Source organism: Sapajus apella, unplaced genomic scaffold (assembly GCF_009761245.1).
Source record: "Sapajus apella isolate SASKATOON/1434 unplaced genomic scaffold, GSC_monkey_1.0 scaffold8, whole genome shotgun sequence".
NCBI lineage: Eukaryota > Metazoa > Chordata > Mammalia > Primates > Cebidae > Sapajus > Sapajus apella.
In genome coordinates, this window is record NW_022436948.1 from 32,639,246 (window position 1) to 32,661,445 (window position 22,200).

The 22,200-nt window shown below is 32.6% G+C and overlaps 1 protein-coding gene across 7 annotated transcripts in view; it reads right to left on the reverse strand.

The window, feature by feature from the left end:
• The window catches only part of ROBO1 (roundabout guidance receptor 1), a 1,106,753-nt gene that overhangs the window by 505,269 nt on the left and 579,284 nt on the right, over positions 1 to 22,200 (reverse strand). For 6 of the 7 annotated variants that reach the window (XM_032276635.1, XM_032276644.1, XM_032276638.1 and 3 more), the window contains exon 3: positions 2,798 to 2,881. The exons of the other annotated variant lie outside the window; for it this stretch is intronic. In XM_032276635.1, the coding sequence (XP_032132526.1) occupies positions 2,798 to 2,881 (84 nt within the window). The remainder of the gene's footprint in view (positions 1 to 2,797; positions 2,882 to 22,200) is intronic. 7 annotated transcript variants of the gene reach the window in all.

Sequence of the window (22,200 nt, forward strand, 5' to 3'; positions counted from 1 at the left end):
GTAAGCTATGTATATGATGTGATCCATGCATTCTAGTTAAATGGGTCAGTTTGACAGTGATAGTCCCAAATGGGGTAAGTATCAGAGCAGATGTTATAGTAACAAATTAGCTTGCAGCAGAAATTATACACTTTTTAGGTTGTTTTTTTTTTAAAGGATAATTAGGAGGGATGTAAATGTGAATTTTAGTGAAATAATGATCTTTTTTTGAGATTATTTCATGTTCCCTCAAAAATGTTTTCCAGGATTATACAGATTTATTTTCTTTTTTATATACTAAGTGTTAGGGTGAGAAAGAAAAGTCTCACATGTTACCTCAATGAAGTGAAGCAACAAAAAATAAACTTCTGACATATAAATTCTGCTCAGTCATTTTGAGATATTGTGTAAAAAATATTAATGCCACAAACAATAACTGATATACTTGCTTGTTAATATCATGGTAACGTTTTGTAAGTAACTCATATCAATTACTTACTTGACAATTGCATTGTACATTCTCTAAGTTGTTTAATATGTATATTTTACTTCTTAAAAGTTCTTGCTCTGTGTGCAGGGTATTCATCTCCAGATATACTAAAATCCAGACAATTTTCGTTAAATATATAAAAATGTTCCTGGACAGATAGGCATATCCCATTTTATTCTTAACTCAATTTTCTCTAATATAAAGATTATATCTACTCAATTATCTGTGATTATAGTACAGGGAATTTATACATTCACACATTCACATGTGCATACAAAAGAAAAGGATATCTGTAGGTAATTTCAAATAATACTTTTAACTAATAGTCCTCAACTATATGGCCAATTGGCATCTTTCTTTACAGTTGTAATGAGGCAGCCAAAATCATTTTTTCTACTTTATTTTTCTTATTTTTCCATTTGCAATGGAATTCTTAATGAGTACATATATGGTTAATATGCAAACAAAGGAGACACATAACATTTTTAATTTGTATGGCAGAAGAGAGGTTTCTGAGTAATCAAGAGTTTTCCAAAACAAAATATACAGAATAGACTTCCTTTAGTACTAGATTGTTAAAGACAGTATAGTCTCAGGAACAAGATTATTCAAAAGATTGTCTTCCAGTCACTTTGGCTTAAATTGTAATACTTTAAGTTAGTTCCTTTATAGACTATAATATTTTAAGTTTGTTACCTCATGTTAATTTATCTAATGATGTGTTTAGTGGGAGAAATTTGACACCTGATTAGCCTGAAGGGAAAAAATGAAAATGAAAAAAAATTAAAATATTTAAACTGAAATGTATTACTATTTAAATTCTCTTAATTTGACATTCCAACACGAGTTATACATTGCTTATACATAATTTTTGAGAAATCTGTAAAAGATAAAGAGCAAATGCTATTATCGTATCAAAACAATACAGTTGTTCAGACTGGGTGAGTACAAGGGGATAGAACTAAGAAGCATTGGCAAACGAGGATGCCCCTGAGAAAGAATACCACCTTGGATTCCTCCTTTCACAAATACGAACTTCTTTGGTATTGATGGTACTAAGGAACGGCATTTACAACTTTTTTTCTAGCTAAGTTTCTGGGAAAGAATCACACAAACTCCCTCACCATCTCATCCCACTGGACTTTTATTTTGCAGGCCTTTGAATCCTCATTCTTATGTTGGAAGATAGGAAAAATGAAAAATTTATAGAAATGAAAAAAATATAAAAATATTAAAATTGTTTATAAAGGTCATATTAACTATTCTACTTATTCCAAGTGTTTAAAAACTAAAATTACATAGGCCAGGGAAAAAACTGGAGAGTTACATTTATGAAGACTGTGAGGATGCTTCAAAAGTAAAATATCAGTTTATTATTTTATCTAAAGTGAAATGTGCCTATTGAATTACTTTTTTATGTTAACAGTCATCTGTATGATTGTTAAGATATAGAAGAAGACTCTCAACTCTAACCCCAACTACCCCACCTAATACACACCCAACCTACAGCTCACAACTTAGCAAAGTCTATGGAGACTGCATTAACAAGGACCAATGAAGAGAACATTGCAAATAGCTGATATTACATCAAGACCACTGTAACAACATTATCTGATTCAATGGGTTATAAGTGATGTATTTTATTCTTTCTTCTTATGTAAAGTTTTAGTCAAATTATCTCAGTTAGAGGTATAAATTATGCAATTATATTTAGAACTAAAAAAACATATTTCCAGGGTGAACATTCTTAAACATTTATATCTCAATTATTTCTAACACATTCAATTAGTTAATTTGTTACTATGAACGCTGGGTAACAATAAGTCATGCAAACACAATCCTGAGATGTAAGTTGGTGATTATGAATTACGTCACTCTTGCTAAGAGTTTTGCTTTCTGTTGTTTTTAAGACTGTAAGTGTAAAAAAAAAGTACAAATAATTTTGAATCCAAATTACTTGCAGGTAGTGTTTTGTTTTGTTTTTTTTTGGTTTATGTTAGCAATGTAGTCAAATATTAAATTTCTAAGGAAATATCATTCTAAAAATATTAGCAGTATCAAAGTTTCAGATTGATAAGCATTCTTTTGTATTGAACATAGCAAAATAATAAGAATGATTACAGTTTTCATGTACATTTCTGTTCTCAAAAGTGTTTATTTTAGCAATACGACCTCCCAGCTACAGAATGAGGTCTGAAAAATGAGAAGTTTTTGTGGTTGTTAGCTGGAAGCAGGGATGATTGGATTAATTTAATACAGGTGGTTGATGATTGATGGAGATGGAGGTATTTTAGGAGGAAGTTAGTATTTGGGAAAGAGACACTCTACCTGTATAGCCCAGCGAATTGTCATCGTTATCAGAGGTGGGGATCGGCGTCCCGTGGTCGTTCCCCCTCTCTAGATCTTCAGGGTCTGTCGGAAACAACACCAGAGCTGCTGATGGGGTCACAGTAGTAACAGTAGTTGCCATTTCGATCACAGCATGTCCAGACACAAGTAAATCCACATGTGACAGAAAAACACACAAGGACAACACACAGCACACTTCATCCTCGCCCCTCCTGCGGCACACTAAGCCCTGTGAAGGTCTCAGCATCATGGTTTACAGTTTTTACTTTTTCTCCTTAATTTCCGTAATTCTCTGCTCTGCCTGCACCTTTGCTGCACTTCAAAGCTGGTGAAGGGCTCCGACTGCCCTCTGTGAGGCCGCCAGCACGGACTGAGAGAGCATATGGAGGAGGGAGAGGGCAGGGTGGCTGAATGCTAGCATTGCTAATTTTCTACCTTATTGTTAATCAAAGCTATTGACTGTGATCACTCCCCATCATCGCTTCATCTCCTGGCAATTACAGACTCCAGGGACTGTACCTCATATGAGGCAGGGAGGATGTGGGGAAAAATAGGTCTTGTCAAATAAGAGGGAGGATGATAAAAATGTCACACTTGTTCTGAGAAACATGGAAGAAAGGGGGCAACATCATGTATTTTAGAAGGCAACAATCTCTTGTCTTAAAGGACTGATATAAATTTACTGCAATAAATGCATGACTAAAACAACATCTAACTTTGGATATTTTGGTTTGGATATTTTAAAACATTTTAAATTGTTTGAGATTCTATGTCACAATCATCTGTATAAGTATTTTCATTCATCTATCCCCATTTTTCCTAAATAAAAAATGCATTTTTTTGTTTTTCTTCAGTTGCACATTAATTTTCCTATGTAGAATTTCAGAGTGGAGGCTAACCACAACACTTCAGTTTCTGTAGCCAGACTCAGAGTAGCCGAGTAGCAGTATATATGTATATAGAAGCTCAATTACACTACTAAATTTCTCTGGTGCACAATCACTCTACCTGTCATATCTATGTAAGATAACTATGAGCAGTGTTTATAGCTCTGCTACTGATAAGCAGACACAGACACAATGAAAACCAAGAGTGTACCTCCTAAATCGAATAATGTAGAGCCATAGGTCATTCAAGTTCTGATGTTCTGCAGGCTTTAAAAAAAATCACCTTTAACAATATCTACAGAGGAAGGATTTCTTGGTCTGAGCAGTGAAGAAGCGCAGATGTTTATACGGGGAACACTGTGTCACTTATGAATGAGCCAGTGAGTACATGCAGGTAATGCCCTCTGGAAACATCACAGAGGTCATTCATTTTGTGTCTCCACTAGCTAGGTTGACACATTTTGTCTTAGACACAGCTATTCAGGGATGATTTAGAAATTTTTAAAAAGGAATAAAAGGGCTAACATGAGTCCACTTGGCTTTTGTATGCAGCCTATTTATTCACCCTAGTCTCCCTGCCTTCCCTCCGCCCTCCCACAAGTGTCACATAATTATAATAACCTGATGTAGCTAAAATGATAAGAAAAGTTCAGATCTGTGCAGACAAAAGAGAAAAGATACTCATTCTTGCTTTATTCATTCTTGCCTCTCTAGTGATGGCTGTCATTTTACCCTTAAAATAGATGTTGCAAGTGATAAAGCAGAAAATGTGTCCACTTTACCTTATCAGCCTGTGAACTTATTGCATGCACAAGTTGTTGAGGTCAAACTTTTAAGTCACATCAATGAGAAAGACTGGGGAGCAGGCATTTGTGTGGGTTTTGAGGCAGTGTTCAGAATGTTCTGTCATCAATTAACTCATCTTGCTCATGCAGACTAACCAAATATAAGAGATTGTTGTAGGAAGATCATCAGAAATTGCTTGGTCAAATACATGAAACAGCTTTTATGAGAACCACCTTGCTTACCTACAATCGTGTTTTAAATGATAGAATGTGTTTTGAATCACTTTAATTGTATGAATTATTTTTTAGTAGCACAATGCAGACTTTTAAGGGAAGCCCTACTTTTAATTTACAATCTGTTACTTAATGTGGAACCACACATTTCTAATCACTCTGTTAAAAATATAATACAGATTCATCCAAATCCACAATATAAATTAAATCAGCGTGTCTATAAAATATTGCAAGACTTTCGGGATGAGGTTTGTGTACCTTTGTTATTGAATTCTTCCTGAGAATGAGGATATTATTACGAAAGCAACAGAGATGAGGAAAAACAGTTTACTGTCATTTGAAATGAAATACCTAAATCATATAAAATAGATTTTCGCCTGCATGTAACCTATCTTAAGTGGTTTATAAATTTGCTTCTCTGTTCTTACTCATCACCTTTCTGGCCCCCTCTTAGGCTCAGGAAAGAATAGACTTTGCATTAATCAATGAATCTTACCATATCTCAAAAGTCCATTCAATCTGCCTTGTTCTGCCTTTAATTAATGATATACCAGACCAAAAGGAAACAAAAGGTGTTATTTTTAGCTGCTTTACTACATTTTTTCTTTCTTCTCCTTCCTGTCAAAAGATAACAATAACATGAAATAGCCACTTGACTAACTGCAAGAGAGATGGAGGACTAATTTAAGCCCAGTTCAAAAGACATTGACTTAAATTTTTGGTTAAGTAGTATTGATTATGCGAGCTATGGACTAGAAGAGAGCAAGAGATTACGGTGTGTTTAACACATCTGAAGGAGGTCTTCTTATATTCCAGCTCTGAATTTTGGGCTACCCAGGCCTGAATTGAAGTAGGTTCAGTTGCAATTGGTAAAAGCTGCCATTCCATCTAGAAACACACTGGCAGCAGAGTTGCTGGGTTTTATGTTTCTGTCACCCCCACTATAATCTAAATTCCTGAGGTTCAGGTATTCTGCCTGCTTCTCATTTATATACCTACCCATCTTATATTGAACCAAAGATAACAAATAATTTAATAAAGAGATGGTAACTAAGAATACAAACCTTGCTTAAGTGATAGACGCTCAATCTGAAACAACTGAACAGAATGTAAATTCTATTTTCTGCACCAGTATTCTATTCAGAGGGGGGATAAAAAGCTTGTTCTAAATAAACTCAAATGCTATTATACATCCTATATCCTCAAATCCATACAAACAAATAAGGCATCTTTCAATATAAAAAGGAAGTCTCGAATCATAACATCATAGTCATTCAGGGTTGGAAATTGGTCAGATGGACCCTCATAACAATCTTCGATGAAATATGTACACTCCTGTGAATTTAGTAGCCAATGGGCCTTCACTACTTTTCGGGGAGATCAATTCCAATTTTATAATTAAGTCTCGTTTTTTCTCAAATTTATTTTACAAAATCTGTTTTCTAGATTTTCTATCCATTGACTCCAAATCTGGAGGACTAATGCCTCATCCATGATAACTTGTTTCCCTCGCCATACCCCTTAAATACTTGTGTTTCACATGGCTCAGATTTCATCTTGTTCTTTTCAACGTGCTGTCTATAGATATCTTCATCCAGACTCAAGGCTTTGATTATTTTTCATAACATATGGAACTTCTACATTTCTCAATTGGATGCTCTACCGACAACCAAATTTTATTTCCATTGGTGATTCAATTTCATGTAAATTCCAACAAACTTCACACATTTTCTCAATAAACACTAAACTCACCTGCTTGTCTTCAACCTGCTGCTTTCCTGTAGTCTTTACCTATATTACATATTTTACATAAATATTAAAATATTTTTAGAATTTTACAATTCACTAAAAAGCCTCTGGGGTTAAAACTGAACTCTGACTTATAAGGTTATTGATTATAAATATTTTGCTACATGGCTTCATATATTTTTGTGTAGGGATTGTATGGCATACTTAAACTTACCATATACAAGATTACATGCATGTATATATGTACATATACATGTATGTACACACATGCATATGTATATATACATACACAATATACATACACACAAACAATATATGAGTGGAGCATCTTAAAACAGTCTTTTGCATATATAATAACAGCAACAAGTATAAAAGGGAATAAACACCCATATCTTTCTTTACAATAGAAATTATGTCTTCAAGGAAACTTTGTCTTTAAATATAACAATTCATTAAATGTTTGGAGTTTTAAACATTAATTATTTTTTAATTGACAAATTTAAGCTAGGTACAACATGATGTTTTGAAATATGTATGTATACAGTGTAGAATGGCTTAACATAGCTAATTAACATATGCATTACCCCACATACCTGTCATTTTTTGTAGTGAGAACACTTAAAATTGAGTGTTTTAGAGATGGTCAAGACTACAATACATTGTTATTAACTATAGTCATCATGTACAATGATCTCTTGAACTCATTCCTCCTAACTGAAATTTTGTATCCTTTGACCAGCATATCCCCAAGCCCCTACATCTATTGAGTGAAAAATGGTTGGAAGGCAGCCTATTTTACAGCACCAAAATATCACCCCAGAGGTTCTTTGCTAACTTGGAAGTAAAAAATACACTTTTATAATGGATAGATCAGACATTCATTACTGTAAGTCAGTAATCAAATTTAGTATCACCAATAGCTAGTAACTAAGAATGAGAAGACCATTCTGTAATACAGTATACAATATCAGCTATGAAGCCTTTCTGAAAACAAATGTTGATTGTTCAATGAAGACTTAAGATTCAGCTTAAAGATTCCAGAAAAAAATAACATCCTTAGTTTTTAGGATACACAGGTGGGAATAATTAGGGCATGAGGTATCATCTCTCTAACTCACATTCAAAAGGATGAATACAAACTATCTTGAGAGAAAGAGCTACAGCAAACATGGCGAAACATTACCAATCACTCAATCTTTTTCGAAAAACATTTAAAAAGTTTAAACGATGGTGGATGAAAATTGAATGATATAAAGCCTTCTCTCTAATGTGCAGCAGACATTAATGCAATGACATTTCTCTTTCTCCAGTGATATTAAAATAGGTAATATTAGATTTGTAGTACAAAGACTCATATTTGCACTAGCATTCAATTCATAGTTCTTTAAATTGTTCATTATCCCATGGTAGCCAGTGTTATATTGTGGGAATGTAGAGGCCTAAGAGAAAAGCCTGTTGGTTTAAATTCAGAATTTTATTTGTTTATTTTTAATTTTTAAATTGGGTTTCCAATCACAGCTCAAAACATTAGGGTTTTCAACCTTTTCTTTCCTTCTGTCATATTCAGTTATGTATAATAAAAACACAAAACATAAAACCTTCTTCCTTTTGCCCTACTTACTACAAAGTGTCAAGCTAGTTTCTTTATAGATTTGCATGATCATGGTGCAGAGCTTTGGCATTAATTGACATTTTAAAGATGACCATTAATAAAAGATTAGGGAAAAGCAAATGAATATAAACTACTATCAATATGAGAATTGTGTTCTACAAATTGGATCAATTCTTATTGATTCTTTCCTACTAATCAAGAGGAATGCAGGAAAGGGGTACTTTAAATGGAGTACTGAGAACATTTAATTAGAAACCTCGGCAATGAATTATAAAATTAGATACAAAAAAACCCTATATTTGTGAAGCTTTAAATTGACATCAAAATTCTACAAGATCAAATTAAAGTTAAATTCAAACTTCTGTTTACTCATGCATGGCTGAAATAATTGTTGAATGTATTTTATTATCTGTCCTATAGTTTTGAACTGGGACTATGGGAAGGAATATAAGTTATGTTACAGAGATTGAGAGGAAAAAAATCACTAGGTGATTTTGGGTGGTACCTACTTAAAAATATTTAGTGAGTGATGCAAATAAAGAATTATATTTGTCATCGCTGAAGAAATCTATGTACTGTAGAACATTAAATAGAATATGTATGAAGTTAAAGATGTACCACTAAATACTGAATCAACTATTTTTTAAAGCAGCAATATGAGAACAGAAAACAATGTGTTAGTTGTTTCCTTATGTTTCTTTCAAAGATGGGAGAACCATGATTACAATGATCCAGGTGGACAATACTTGTTAGAAACTGTGTTTTGATAAAATAAACAAACACGTTAACCGTGATGTAAAATCTGTTTTCAAATAAAATGTTTAGGGACTGGATGGTTATTTCAAAATTTGAAAACTTCATCTTCCAATGGTTTTTAGAAGAGAAAAAAAAATCAGAGTAGTTTATTATTTGGATAAGCTGAAATACACTTAGTGGAGAGTAGGTAATTTTAACCTGTGGCCTGAGATGCCAGGACTGCAGTAAATGAAAGAACAGATTTCATGCAATGATCTCAAAATATATGTTACTGCTTTTTTCTCATTTTCTGGTTTATGTGATTAGATAACTGAATGAATCCAATGTGAAGAAAAGGAAGTAAAACTTGCACTGATTATAATCACAAATAATGTTTATATAATGCTTTAGTTTAACACATCATTTTATATGCACATATGTGTTCTCATGTACTGCTTAAAGTTCTATCATCATGCTAGCCACCATCATCATCATTATGATCCTCATCAATGTTTCCATCTCTGAGATACTGAAATATGTGACATACTTCTGTCATGCAACTAGTAAATAGTGGATCTGAAATTTAATTCCAAATTATTTCTGACTCCAAAGCACTCCACTTTTCACTACACATCATGTCCTCCTTTTACTCATCAATCTCACTCTGGGAACTAGATGGAATTTCAATAGCATACAAACAATGGGACACCAGGTTAGTGATTCTTTTCTAGTCATTGAACAATAAGATTGGATAATTTCACAAATCTATTTCTGAGCTCCATTAAGCATATCATCAGGGCTTCCTCACGTGTCCTATTACAGACAGAACAAAATAAAGTATTTAATAAGGGAGTCAGTTGTGTTGAAGCAAGAAATACACAAAAAATATTATTAGAATAGGGGTTCAAAAGCATAAGGCTTTGCCCACAGTGTTTTTAAATATATCGATTTGGGGATCAAAGTACTGACTGAAATCAAGATAAGATTTTTTTTGACAATTATTTCTAAAAATTATTCTTCAACAACAAAGATGTATCTTTTGGAATAAGTTTAAGAGTGATTAAGATAGGGTCATGTCTCACTCATATTCCTATGCCTCGCCCTAACACAGTGCTTAAGAACAGAGTTGACAATCAATACAGTTTTTGTTGGCTGATTAGATGAAACACTGGGCCATAGTTTTGCTGGAGTCAAGAGTTTAAGATGGAAGTAACTTTTCTTGATGAATGAATAGGCATTACTTCCTTATGTGGGATGTTGTCATGTACTTATATATCTAAAATATTATAATCACTATAAATCTAATTCAGAACCTTAGTATGGTCAGTTGCTATTTCTAACAGAATAACATATTACTTCCTCTCTCTCCCCTGTAAATGTAATGTATACATTGGAAATAGAATTTTATTAACTAAATTCAAGTGACGGTCTTACTGGCAAGAGTTTTTCTTCTTACATGTTAAAAGAGGAATGATTAACAAACTGCATAACAAATTTAATAAATTGTGATAATACTCAAAACTGAAAAAATATAGTATGAATAAACAAGGAAGATATTTAAATATTGCCAGGCAGGTGAATTATATTTAGGTTTTACAAATTCCCTGTGATTTGAGGAACTTCTGATATAGAGATGACAAAGATATATTCTGATGGGAATGGAGGACATTTTTCTGAGAGGGTGCTATTGAAATTAAAGTGATCTGATAACAAGTTGGAATTAATATTTCATTTGTCAATGTTACATTCTATTTTTGAATCTCCAAAAGTGCTACAATTCTGAAAACAATAGTAGTATAACTATACAAAAATTGTCAAGTACAATTTGGTTTAAGCTAATTTGGGGTACATGTAGCTACACCAGACTGATGAAATCTGACTAAATAAAAGACATCTAATATATATTTAAGCAAGAACATCAACAGCAAAGTTATATCTATATCTATCTATATACAAATAGATATAGATATATATATAAGCATTGTTTTATAACAATATATAGTTTCATATATTATATATATATATATATATATATATAACAATTCTATTAACATAAAATACACTATTGCAATATTAGAAAGGTAAATGCATTAATGGACAAGCCTATTTAGAAGAATATCAATGCCACAGAAGAAGCTTTTAATTCATTTCAATTCAACTTAATTTGACTAAACAAGGTAGAGTGCCTTCTGTATAAAAATCATTCTATTGATGGAGAAATGCTCATACTTTTAAAATCATTTGTTCCAGATCTCTCCTAGTGGAAACACTGACAAAGTAGAGCTCTTAAAGTAATTGGGGAAATTATGCTTGAGTTGACACAACATGTTTTTTTCTTGATGTCTGAGTGTTTGGTCAAAGAAAATCAGGGAGGTTATCATAGAAATAATGTGATGACTACCCCTTTATATAATTAAAAACTGAGCCAATCGTCCAGTTGAGGTCTGCATTTATTCAAAATCCTCAAATCAAATCCTCAATAACATCTGATGTGACAGATACCTTGCTGGGTTGGAATTTAATCTGCAGAGATTTGCTGCCTTGAACTTTATCTGTGAGAGTTAATTTCCGGTCTATTTTACTAGTACTTCTGGCTCTCCCCTTCTGTTGACATTTTTTGTTATTCTCTCCACCCACTTTGCCCTGGTATTCAAAGGCGTTTCTTTTATTGTGCTTAGCATCTGCTACTGTTCCACTCCCTTCCAGTCAAAGCATACGGTAACTTCAACACAGGCTAATTAAATGGTGCTTGAAGTTAGTTAACAGGTGGTGTCCCAGCTGCCCTTATAGTATGAACAAATACATCTTACATTTTCAGGCTCAGAAATGGCACAAAAGTAACACCTAAATTAATGGAGTACTCTTTTTATAGCATTAAAATGATGGATGGGGAATCAGGAAGAAATAGGATCCCTTTCGTAGAGGTAAAACCTGAATTTGAGATATGGTGATCACATCTGAGATCTGAAGTAAAAACAGAGCTCTTATCCTTTATCTAGTCCTCTTTTATCATTGTAGTATACATAAATGTATTGCCTTTTTTCTTCAGTATGTTAATAATCCATGTTCATAATCACTGCTACTAGTTACTAGGTAGAATGATATTCAAATAAGATTCACGTTTTGTTAAATTCAGTCAAAATATCAAATTTTTTACTTGACATTTTGAAATCTCTGTAGCTAAATATGTTATTATTTATTTAGATAATCAATATTGTGTGATGTTTAGGAGCCATTAGCTAACGCTATGACTTTGGGCAAGTTTATTTATTTATATATTATTTATTGATTGGCCTCAGTTTCTTCACCTATAAAATATAAAATAATAGTACATATTTCACAGGAGTGTTGTGAGCATTAAATAAGCAATGATTTATAAAATCTTGTGATAATCCTGTACACCTAGTAAGAAGTTAATAAAAGCTATTATTATAATTAATTCAAATTACAAACCAATTTAAATGGATCGTTTAGTATCTTTTAACAAGCAAAATCCTACATATTTTCCTCCCACAATGAGAAAAGACACACTCTGTCTCTATTTAATGTGCCAATTGGGAGTTTAGATCAGAGAGAAAAAGTGAATAACGTATCAGTTAAGATTCAAGAGAAAAGTTAATTTTGAAAATGTCATTTCTTTCTAACTGTGTGTCTTCACATCTTCATTACTGCATTTCCTTAGCACTCATTTACATGAAATGCCCAACTGAATCATTCAGGAAATATTTCCACATAGACAGCATGTCATCCTTATGTCAAACTACTTGAACTACAGAACTTAGTTTGCCTAATTGCCGGGTTGCTTTGTGCTGATAAAGATGCATTTTACTTTGAAGAAAAAAAGAAAACACACTTGGTATTGAAATTACCCTGCAGATTTCTTCACTGTTAGGATGAAACATTTTTTTTTTTTTGCTTGCCCAGTGGTATTTCAACATCAGCCCAACTTGTTTTACTGCCTCCTGTAGAGAGACAGAAACTATGCTTGGTTCACTGGATGGTGATGGGGGACATCTGAAGCATCCAGATCATGTGACAACTCCCGACTTCTCCCCACCTGCCCTCCCTCATGTGTCCTGTGTTTTGTGGCTGCCATCCATCTGTGACCATTAAGGGCACCTCTAAGGCTGCATTCATTCAACTGCTAAAGGGACCAATTTCCTCCATAGTCTCTTCATTGTCTGCTTTTTCTAACCACAGTCACGATTTTGCACTCTTCATTCTAATTGTGCTTTTGATTATTGGGGTCATTTTATTCCTTCAGGTTTCCTAAAGGTCACAGGGATTAGCTGTGTCCAATCGAGGACCAGAGAGAGCAGTCGAGGCTTACCCCCCATTCATCCATTTCCATTGATTTCCTCTCAGTGTGAGAGTGGCAAGGGTGGTTGCTGTTTTTTTTTTTTTTTTTTTCCTTTTTTTCTCTAACTCTCATTTGATTGCACCTTGCACCCTCCCCCACTTCTCCATAGAGGGAGGCTGTTTGTAGCAATGGTTATGGCACAAGGGGTTTCACTGCAGCAAATTCACACAGGTAGAGCACTGGTGATCAAATGAGCTTGCACTTGATTCTTCTTCCCTTTATTATTTCAGTTTACTTGGGTCACAGCCATTGAACATTTCTATTTCATAACCTAAAGCTGAATTTTAAGATGACATTCCCTTGTTAATTCAGTCTAGTTAATTACACACATATATGATGTATGACCTATTATTATAGTCATATATACTACATATAACATGCTTTTATTTTTGTTTTTCTGTCTATTATTTCTTTTTACTCTGCTGATTCTCAGACTGTTATTTGTGTTTTTGTTTCATGGGGGTATCTGCCAGCCTTTATTCTTGCAAGGACTTTTATAATGAGATGATATATTTCACTTACAAATATTTTTCCAAAGGAGACATTCTTATTGCAAATTAATGTAAATTTGTGAAACTTAAGAAAATAAAATAGCTATTTTTAAGAAATGTATTTATTTATGTGCATGCAGGAGTGAGGTTAAGAACAATAAACACACAAAATAACCCCAAATACCCTAAAAGATATTAGGATATTTATGTATTTATTCATATTCAAGTGATAGTGGGGATAGTTTATTATGTAAAAGTATAAACTGGGCACCCATGCTTCTGGCTGAAGTCCATTCATGACTGGTGGTCAGCAGTATAAAACACAGTAGGATGCAGTCCTCAGTAAATTTTCCTTCTTCTGTGAGTTAAGTGAGAAGTAACTTGGTAGTTGGTAAGATTATCAGAAGGAAGATTTGATGTATTTATTACATAATATGGCCTCCTAAGCAGAAATGTGTTTCAAAAACTATATTGCACATTGAAATTAGAAGATATTGCACCAACTAATTTCTTTCTTCTGCAGTCTGATTTACAATTCATAATATATTTAATTGTATGATATCTAGTATATGCTCATCTGTAGATTCAGTAGACCCTGCATATGTTTAGAGTGGACACAGCCTAGGTGAGTAGCAAATATAAGACTTTTTATTCTAATAATGCAGCTCTTATGTGAATACGTTGATAATCACATGTGTGGGAAACGAATGAAAAGTTTCCTATAGTAACTAGTACTCTTTCCATTGGCCTTTTGTTACCACTTTTTAACAGAGGTTAGAAGTTTTAAAGCATTCCCTTTTTCCTGCAAAATGGGAAAGAAAACTGAAATTTATAGATACGGAATAAAAATCTGCTGAGTTCTATATATTGCCAGAATTATGATAACCATGTATGAATATTTTAAGGAAATATTATAGAAGCCATAAATAAATACTTGTAACTCTTGTTGATGGAGAATATTAACAAAAGCAAATCTCTGTAATCTGTAATCTGCAACATTTGGCATTTGAAAATGCCTTACATCTTCAATGTAAACCTTAAAACTGTAACGGGGGAGCCAGAAATGGCCATAAGATTGACGGTATTTTTAACAAATCAATGGTCAGACTTGCATTAATAGTAATTGGTATAAATAAATCAAACACCTAAGAATGTGTTCCTCTTTTCTTAGGTTGTCGGGGATAAGACTAAACTATTTGTTGATGTTAATGTTCAACCTTTATTTTTGGAATGGCTATTTGAGTTCTTCAGTATGATTCTAAAAATAACCCAACAGACTAACATCTGGTAACCAAGTTTGCCAAAAAAAATACAAATCTTCCATTGCTAATAAAAATGCTTGTTTAGCTATTATTCCATAGCTTCTAGGTAAAAAATTCTCTCTCTACATAATTCTGGCAAAAACAAAGAGGTATAAAACATGATGGTGAATGAGATAACACAGGAAATCAAAAATGTGCCAAAATAGTTACTCAATGCAGAGAGCTGACTCGTCATTATAAACAATGATAACAGCACATTTTATTTCAAAAGAGTATAAAGATATTGTTATCAAACTCTGCATCAATCATGTATATTTAATGTACTATGCCATTAAGTGTTCTTCTATATATTCCACTTGCAAATATACCGTATGCAGAAGCTATTAAATCATAATGAAATTTATCCTGATTCCTTCTGTAAAAACTTTTCAAATTTTGAGATAATAGCAGGTTCGTATGCATAATACAGGAAGGTCTATTATATATTTTACCTCATTTCCTCCAGTGCTAGCATCTTGCAAAACTATAGTACAATATCACAAATGGGATATTAACATTGGTACTCGCAAGATAAAGGGCCTTTCCACCATTAAATGGGTCATTCATGCTGCCCTTTGTGGACCCGCACACTTTCCTCCCACTCAAACGCTTCTTATTCTCTGACAACTACTAATCTATTCTCCATATCCATATTTTTTAGAATGTTCTATAAATGAAATCATACAATATGTAACTTTTTTGAGAATGACATTTTTTCCCCCACTCAGCTTAATTCTCTGAAGTTTTTCCCAGGTTTTTGTGTGATTCGAGTTCACTCCTTTTCATTGCTATAGCAATGTAGAGTTCCATGATATTGATGTACTAGAGTTTGGTTAGCCATTGATCTGTTGAGGAAATTTGGGTAGTTTCCAGTTTTGTCTTATTATGAATAAAGCTGCTATAAATATATATGATGTTAGTGTTAAATATACATTTTTATTTCTCTGGAATAAATGTCGATGACATTTGGTAATTGATATTTGGTTTTTAAAAGAACTGCCAAAATGGTTTTCCAGAGTGTCTAACAGTCAGCCAATCAGATTTTAAAAGGCATACATATACTCACTTGAAAGAAATGTCACTGTGGCATTAGGATTAGGTTAAACTTAAAACTCTGAGGGATCTTTCCTTTTCTTCCTCTTTTTCCATTGCTTCCTTTCTCCCCTACTGTCCACACCCTTCCACTTTTCTCCCCTCTTCTCCTCTCCTTTCCTTCTTCTAAATATTTCTTTTCTTCCTTCCTTTTTTTAAATCTTTCTTTTCTTTATTCATATGTGCATAGGACATTTTGATTGATAGACTAGACTATGTGAACCTCTCTGAGATCAAGAAGAATAAGGAATACTAAAGCTTTGTAGGTCCTTTAGGAATACTGAAATCAGTTTTATAGGTTTTTTAATATTTAATAATGTCATCTGATTCTCCTTATAGTAAAAGGAAAAATATATAGTTGATTTTACAAACAAAGAAATGCAAGGTAGCCTTTAGAGTCCCCTTTTCTATTAATGTTAGCAAACTAAAAGCCAAAAATAAAAATCATTTAAGTATACAAGATCCACCAGATGGTAATCTGATACGTTGCCACTGTGAATAACAATCTATCTTCTTAGAGAAAAAAAAAGATATTTTGTAGGTTATTATGCAGTGCAGAATAAAGTGTGTTTGGAACTACATAATGGAAGCAAAAGATATATGTTCTACCTGTATGTTCTACTCTAGTGAACAACTATAACGAGAAAGACCTGGACAGAACTGCCTACATAAAATTGTTCTACAAAAAAGATTATTGTTTTTGTACATCCTATTTTTATACACCTTAAAATCTTTTATATCATTTTACTACAAATGATCAGATTGATTTGGTTTGTCATCATGAAGTTATAACTACTAGTTGCTGATATTCTCTAAAAAGTAAATTGATAAAAGATATAGGTAAATTTACATTAACAAAGAGAATAATAAAAAATTGGGTAATTATAAACTCAAATATCAGCAATAGGTAGTCTTCAAAAATAGATAAACATCATTTATAATCTCAAATTTTTAGATATATAGGATCTGGAATCAATGAGAGATGAAAGAAAATTTCTGATGCCAGAAACACACACACACACACACACACACACACACACACACACTCTCATCCTATTTTAAAAACTGTATATTTTTAAATATGAAAACTATAAAGAACATAGAATTACTTATCCTACTCAAGGTGGCCATTTGACATGAATGAATATATTTACCATACTTGAAAATCTTGTCATAAGACTTTGTAACAAACATTATGTAAGCTAAAAAATGGATTATGAAGCTACTACTATAAAAGATGATATAAGCAAAAAAAAAATGTTGCCCAACTGACCTGATCAATTTCTGTGAAAGAGATTGAAAGACTATTGATGGGGGTCAGACAGTGGATTGTCCTGAATTTAAACCACAACCTTTTATTCAATAAACTCTGACAGCTTGGGAGATAAAGTTCAGGTCACCCTGGTGTTATTTCCTTCACAGCTTGATAAAATAATAAAAAAAAGCACAGTAAAATAACATAAAATTAAATAAAGTAAAATGATCACCTTTACAGTGTTCTTTGATTGAAATAGATGGTGACTGACATAAAGATATGTGGATAATTCTGCTGTAGATGATGTGATTAGAGATTACTTAATTGGTAGAAATAATGGTGTACTGTGCTCAACCTCTTAAACCTTTGAGAATACTTCAAGAGGGTAAGTTCATATGAAAGATGAAAAAGCAAAAAAAAAAAAAAAAAGTCTACTTAAATTGCCTGAGAATTTTTCATAGGCTATTTCTATTTATAAAATAACAAACTTTTATTTCAAATACCAATAAAAGTGTCTGCTTTAAAAGCAATCCTAAATATACAAAGGCAATTATGTCACAGAGCTTGGAGTTGACCCTACCCCCACTTCTGAGGTACACCTGTCATCAGTCACCATTCAAAGGGGGCCTGTAAATGGATGTTTAGGGCAACAGGGTAGGTCCTCAGGGAATAAAGATGTAGAAGAATATACCACTGAAAACTTTTAGGAAAAGAAATGGTCCGTAAAAATAGAGCCCATCAATTCTATCAGCTATATTGATTTTTTTGTCATTTTTGTGAACATAACTGCAAAAAAATATGTTTATTATACTTTTGTAGAGCTAAATATAGTGTGACAGATATAGGATCATATAATATATATATCGCTGATGTATATGTATATACATGTATACATATCTGTCTGTGTATGTATATGTGCATATATTTATACATATATATACATATATCCTGGACTTGTGTCAAGTATACAGATATCCATGGTAAATAAGATTTTAAGATTGATTTTTCATTGTTATCATTTTTGCATTGTTATTTGGGGCTGTAAAGAATTAAAGGTATGCTACTTATAGAACTAATATCCATATTAAAAACATAGAAAGAAATATGAAGAGTACTGAAAGAAAGAAGAATATAGGAAAAAATTGGATGAAAATGCTCAGTATCTAGTATCTAGAAAAGTTAACATAGATCTTATTGGACTCCAATTATTTAAGAGAAGAAAAAGCAATGAAGTGGCCAATTTTCTTGAATGTAGGGAAAATTCAGATTGTTTAAGCTGAAGGAAATGGTAAAGATATCATTCCAACAGTTCCTTTAGTTATATATTGACAGAGAGTAATGGATATTTCTTAAAGGTAGGAAGAAGTATTGAAATTGGTTTTAGAACGAAATGCAAATAAGTATTAACATATCCATGGAAAACAGTATAAAAGCATCTGTGATCAAAGCTAGATACTTGCATAGTATAAATGCCTTGAATTTTCTTTTCAAATAGCAAATAAATATAGTAATGGAATTTTTTGATTTAAATTCTAATTTTATAACACCCGTCCAGCAATTTAAAATGAATAGAGTCGACAAAACTGGTTCAAGTGTGGTTTAAAGGCTGATTTTACTATATCTTGTATTTCCAGTTGTGCCTGACTGAGAGATACTTTGCCAATCTCAAAATTCAGAAAGTGCTTTCTGTTTGGCAAAAACCAAGAAGTGAGACCTACAAAACTGGCCACTTTTTCATTAAAAAGAAACATAAAAACACTGAGCAGGTGAGTTTTCTTTTTAGTAAATGAATCATTTCAAGAGATCAAAGAGGCCAAAAATGAGATACCCAATATTTAGGTGATGTTCCCGAGGCAACGATATTCCTTACACAGCTGTTGTCCCTGGCTGAAATTAGTTGCTTAGACCTTGAGTTAAATAATCCTGTCCTTCAAATGACTTTAGGAAATTGGGTGTTAGGGAGACCAGCCAGCACCATTCTATTAAGTGGTCCTTGAACAGAAAAGTACTTTCCTTTGAATAGGGGAACAAGTTTGATCACATTTAAGCTAATCTATCATTTATTTTACTCAGTGGGTGAGACAGTTAATGACTATTGATTTCTTTTGGTGCTTAGTTTTATATACAGCATTTAACCAACATGAAACTGAATATGGAATTTGTTTTCCATTTGTTATTGATACACTTAAATTTTTTTTATTTATGCTAGTATGTATTGATTTCAATAGGGAATTTCAAAACAGCTTTAGATAAAACTAGATTTTAATTATCAGATTTTGTTGTTGTTGTTGTTAAAGTTAGATATTTTTCCATGCCATGCTTATAGTTAGCTTCAGAGCTCCTGTTACTTTTACTAGGAAGGAAAAAGAAGATTGAAACTTTGCCAGCCATGTTGGTCACAGACATTTCAGAAATAGTTTTTTTTTTCTTTTCTCTTTCTCTTTTCTTATCTGCCTCTGTCGTATCCCCACTGTTCATTTATGTAGGCTGCAATAATTATTCTTTTATTTCTCCCTCTTCTTTGAGAGTCATGTGGGCCATTTCTAGAAGGCTATCTGTCTTTACAAAAAGACAAAGAAATAGAAGCACAATAGGAACACAAAGTCTGCAAATGTGTACAAACAGCATCACAACGGTAAAGGAGATTCACAGTAAGAATGAGAAGAAAGACTGAAAGACTGCAGACAGCATGAATATTTTAAAAATAACCATTTAAAAATTAAAGGAGCTGGGAGAGGTGGTGTGCGTCTCAGATACTCAGGAGGCTGATGAGTCTCCTGAGCCTGGAGTTCGAGGCCAGCCTGGGACAGATCTCTTAAAAAAATTTAAATGGAAGAAACGCTTGCAATAAGATATAAGCCTGGAAGCAGGAGGCAGACCGAAAAATAGCATAACATGAAAAGAACAAAGCAAAACCAAATGATTTAGGCATCATATGAGACATACACAAAGCTGATTTCTGAGTTGAGCTCAATAGTCTATTTTGAGTGGGAACATTTATGTAAGGACTAAAGGATTTGACCTGTACATGATCATAAAGTAAGCGGTTAAATTCTGAAGCTGTCTGAAGTCATCATTAAATTTAAAAGGCTTAAGAATTCAAACAATACCTAAAAAATCAATTCTTAACTTTCGTACTTATTCCTAACAAGTATTCACTGAAATGCTGAATTCCTAATATATTATTTAATAAGAATGGTTAATTAGATTAGCTGTATTTTGTTGATATGATCAATAATTTAAATTTAGACATAGATGAACATAACTTTAGGATGCAGGTACTCAGAATAGCAAAATCTAAAATGTGTTCAGGAGTCTCACATACTGGCCCCAAGTGGGCCATTGTTTCCCCACAATTGGGACTTAACACTTGTTGGAACACAACAAATGTTCCCAATAATCTGTTCCCAGTTCCATATTTGTGCTGATACATTGATAGCCTCAATTTTGAGAGTATTTACATGAAAATCAGTAAACATTATAAATCAGGGCCTTTGCCCCAGAGAACCAGTTGTTAACTACTTACCAGCATACTTCTGCCTTCAGATAAATATATCATACTTTTAGTGTTGTCATTTTGTGGTTTTAATTGAGCATTTTATATGATTTTATTTTCTGTCCTTTCTTAATATCAGTTTGACTTTTTTTTTTTTTTAAAACTTTTTTTTAGTGATTGTGCTAGAGTTTGCAACATACATTTGCAACGAATCCAAGTTAACTTTCAAATAACACTGTACCATTTATAGTATTACAAGTACAGTAGTGCAAGTATAATCCTAAAATATGACCTATTTCTCCTTCCCATCACTCTAACATTATTGTCATTCATTTTATTTACATATAAAAACATATAGACATATATATGTAGATCGACTATAGATTAATTTTGCTTATATGTAAACATAAATAAATTTTTGCTATTATTTTGAACAAACTGCTATATGTTTATCAATTAAGAATTAAGAAAAATAAATTTTTAAATTTACCATCACTTATTTATTCTCTGAGGTGCATACTTTTGTACCTATTGATTTAAATTGAAAATTAAATGTTGTGTATATTTATGATGTACAACATGATGTTTTAACTATGCATATATTGTGAAATGGCTAAATCAGGCTAATTTACATATACATTATCTTAGATATTTACTTGTGGTTAGAACACATGATATTATGCTTTCTTTATCTAGATCTGAGTTTCTGATCAGTATCATTTTCCTTCTCTCTATATAAATTCTTTTAACAATTTCTTGCAAGACAGGTCTACTGACAACAAATTTTCTCAATTCCTGTTTGTCTGGAAATGTCTTTATTTCTCCTTCACTTCAGGAGTATAATTTTGCAGAGTATAGAATTCTAACTTGGTAGGTATATTGTAGTTTTCTCTCCCTTCCTTTGAGGTTTTTCCTTTGGTTTTCTAAATTTTGAACATATCATTTCTATTTATCCTGCTTGGTGTTCTTTTTGGCATTTATCCTGCTTGGTGTTCTCTGAACTTCCTACATCTGTGGTTTGATGACTGACATTAACTGGTGGGAGATTCTCAGTCATTAATGCTTCAAATATTGCTTCTGTTCCTTTCTCTCCTTCTCCAGGTATTCCCATTTCACATACGTTATACTTTTCATAGTTGTCCCATAGTTCTTATATGTTATTTTCTATTTTTTCAGTATTTTTTTTCTTGGCTTTCAGTTTTGAAAAATTCTGTTGTCATATCCACAAGCCAAGAAATTATTTTCTTATTCATGTTCATCTACTGATGAGTCCATCAAAAGCATTCTTCATTTATGTTACAGTATTTTTGACCTCTAACATTTCTTTTTGTTACTTTCTTAGAATTTCTATCTCTCTGTTTATATTATCTATCTACTTTTGCATG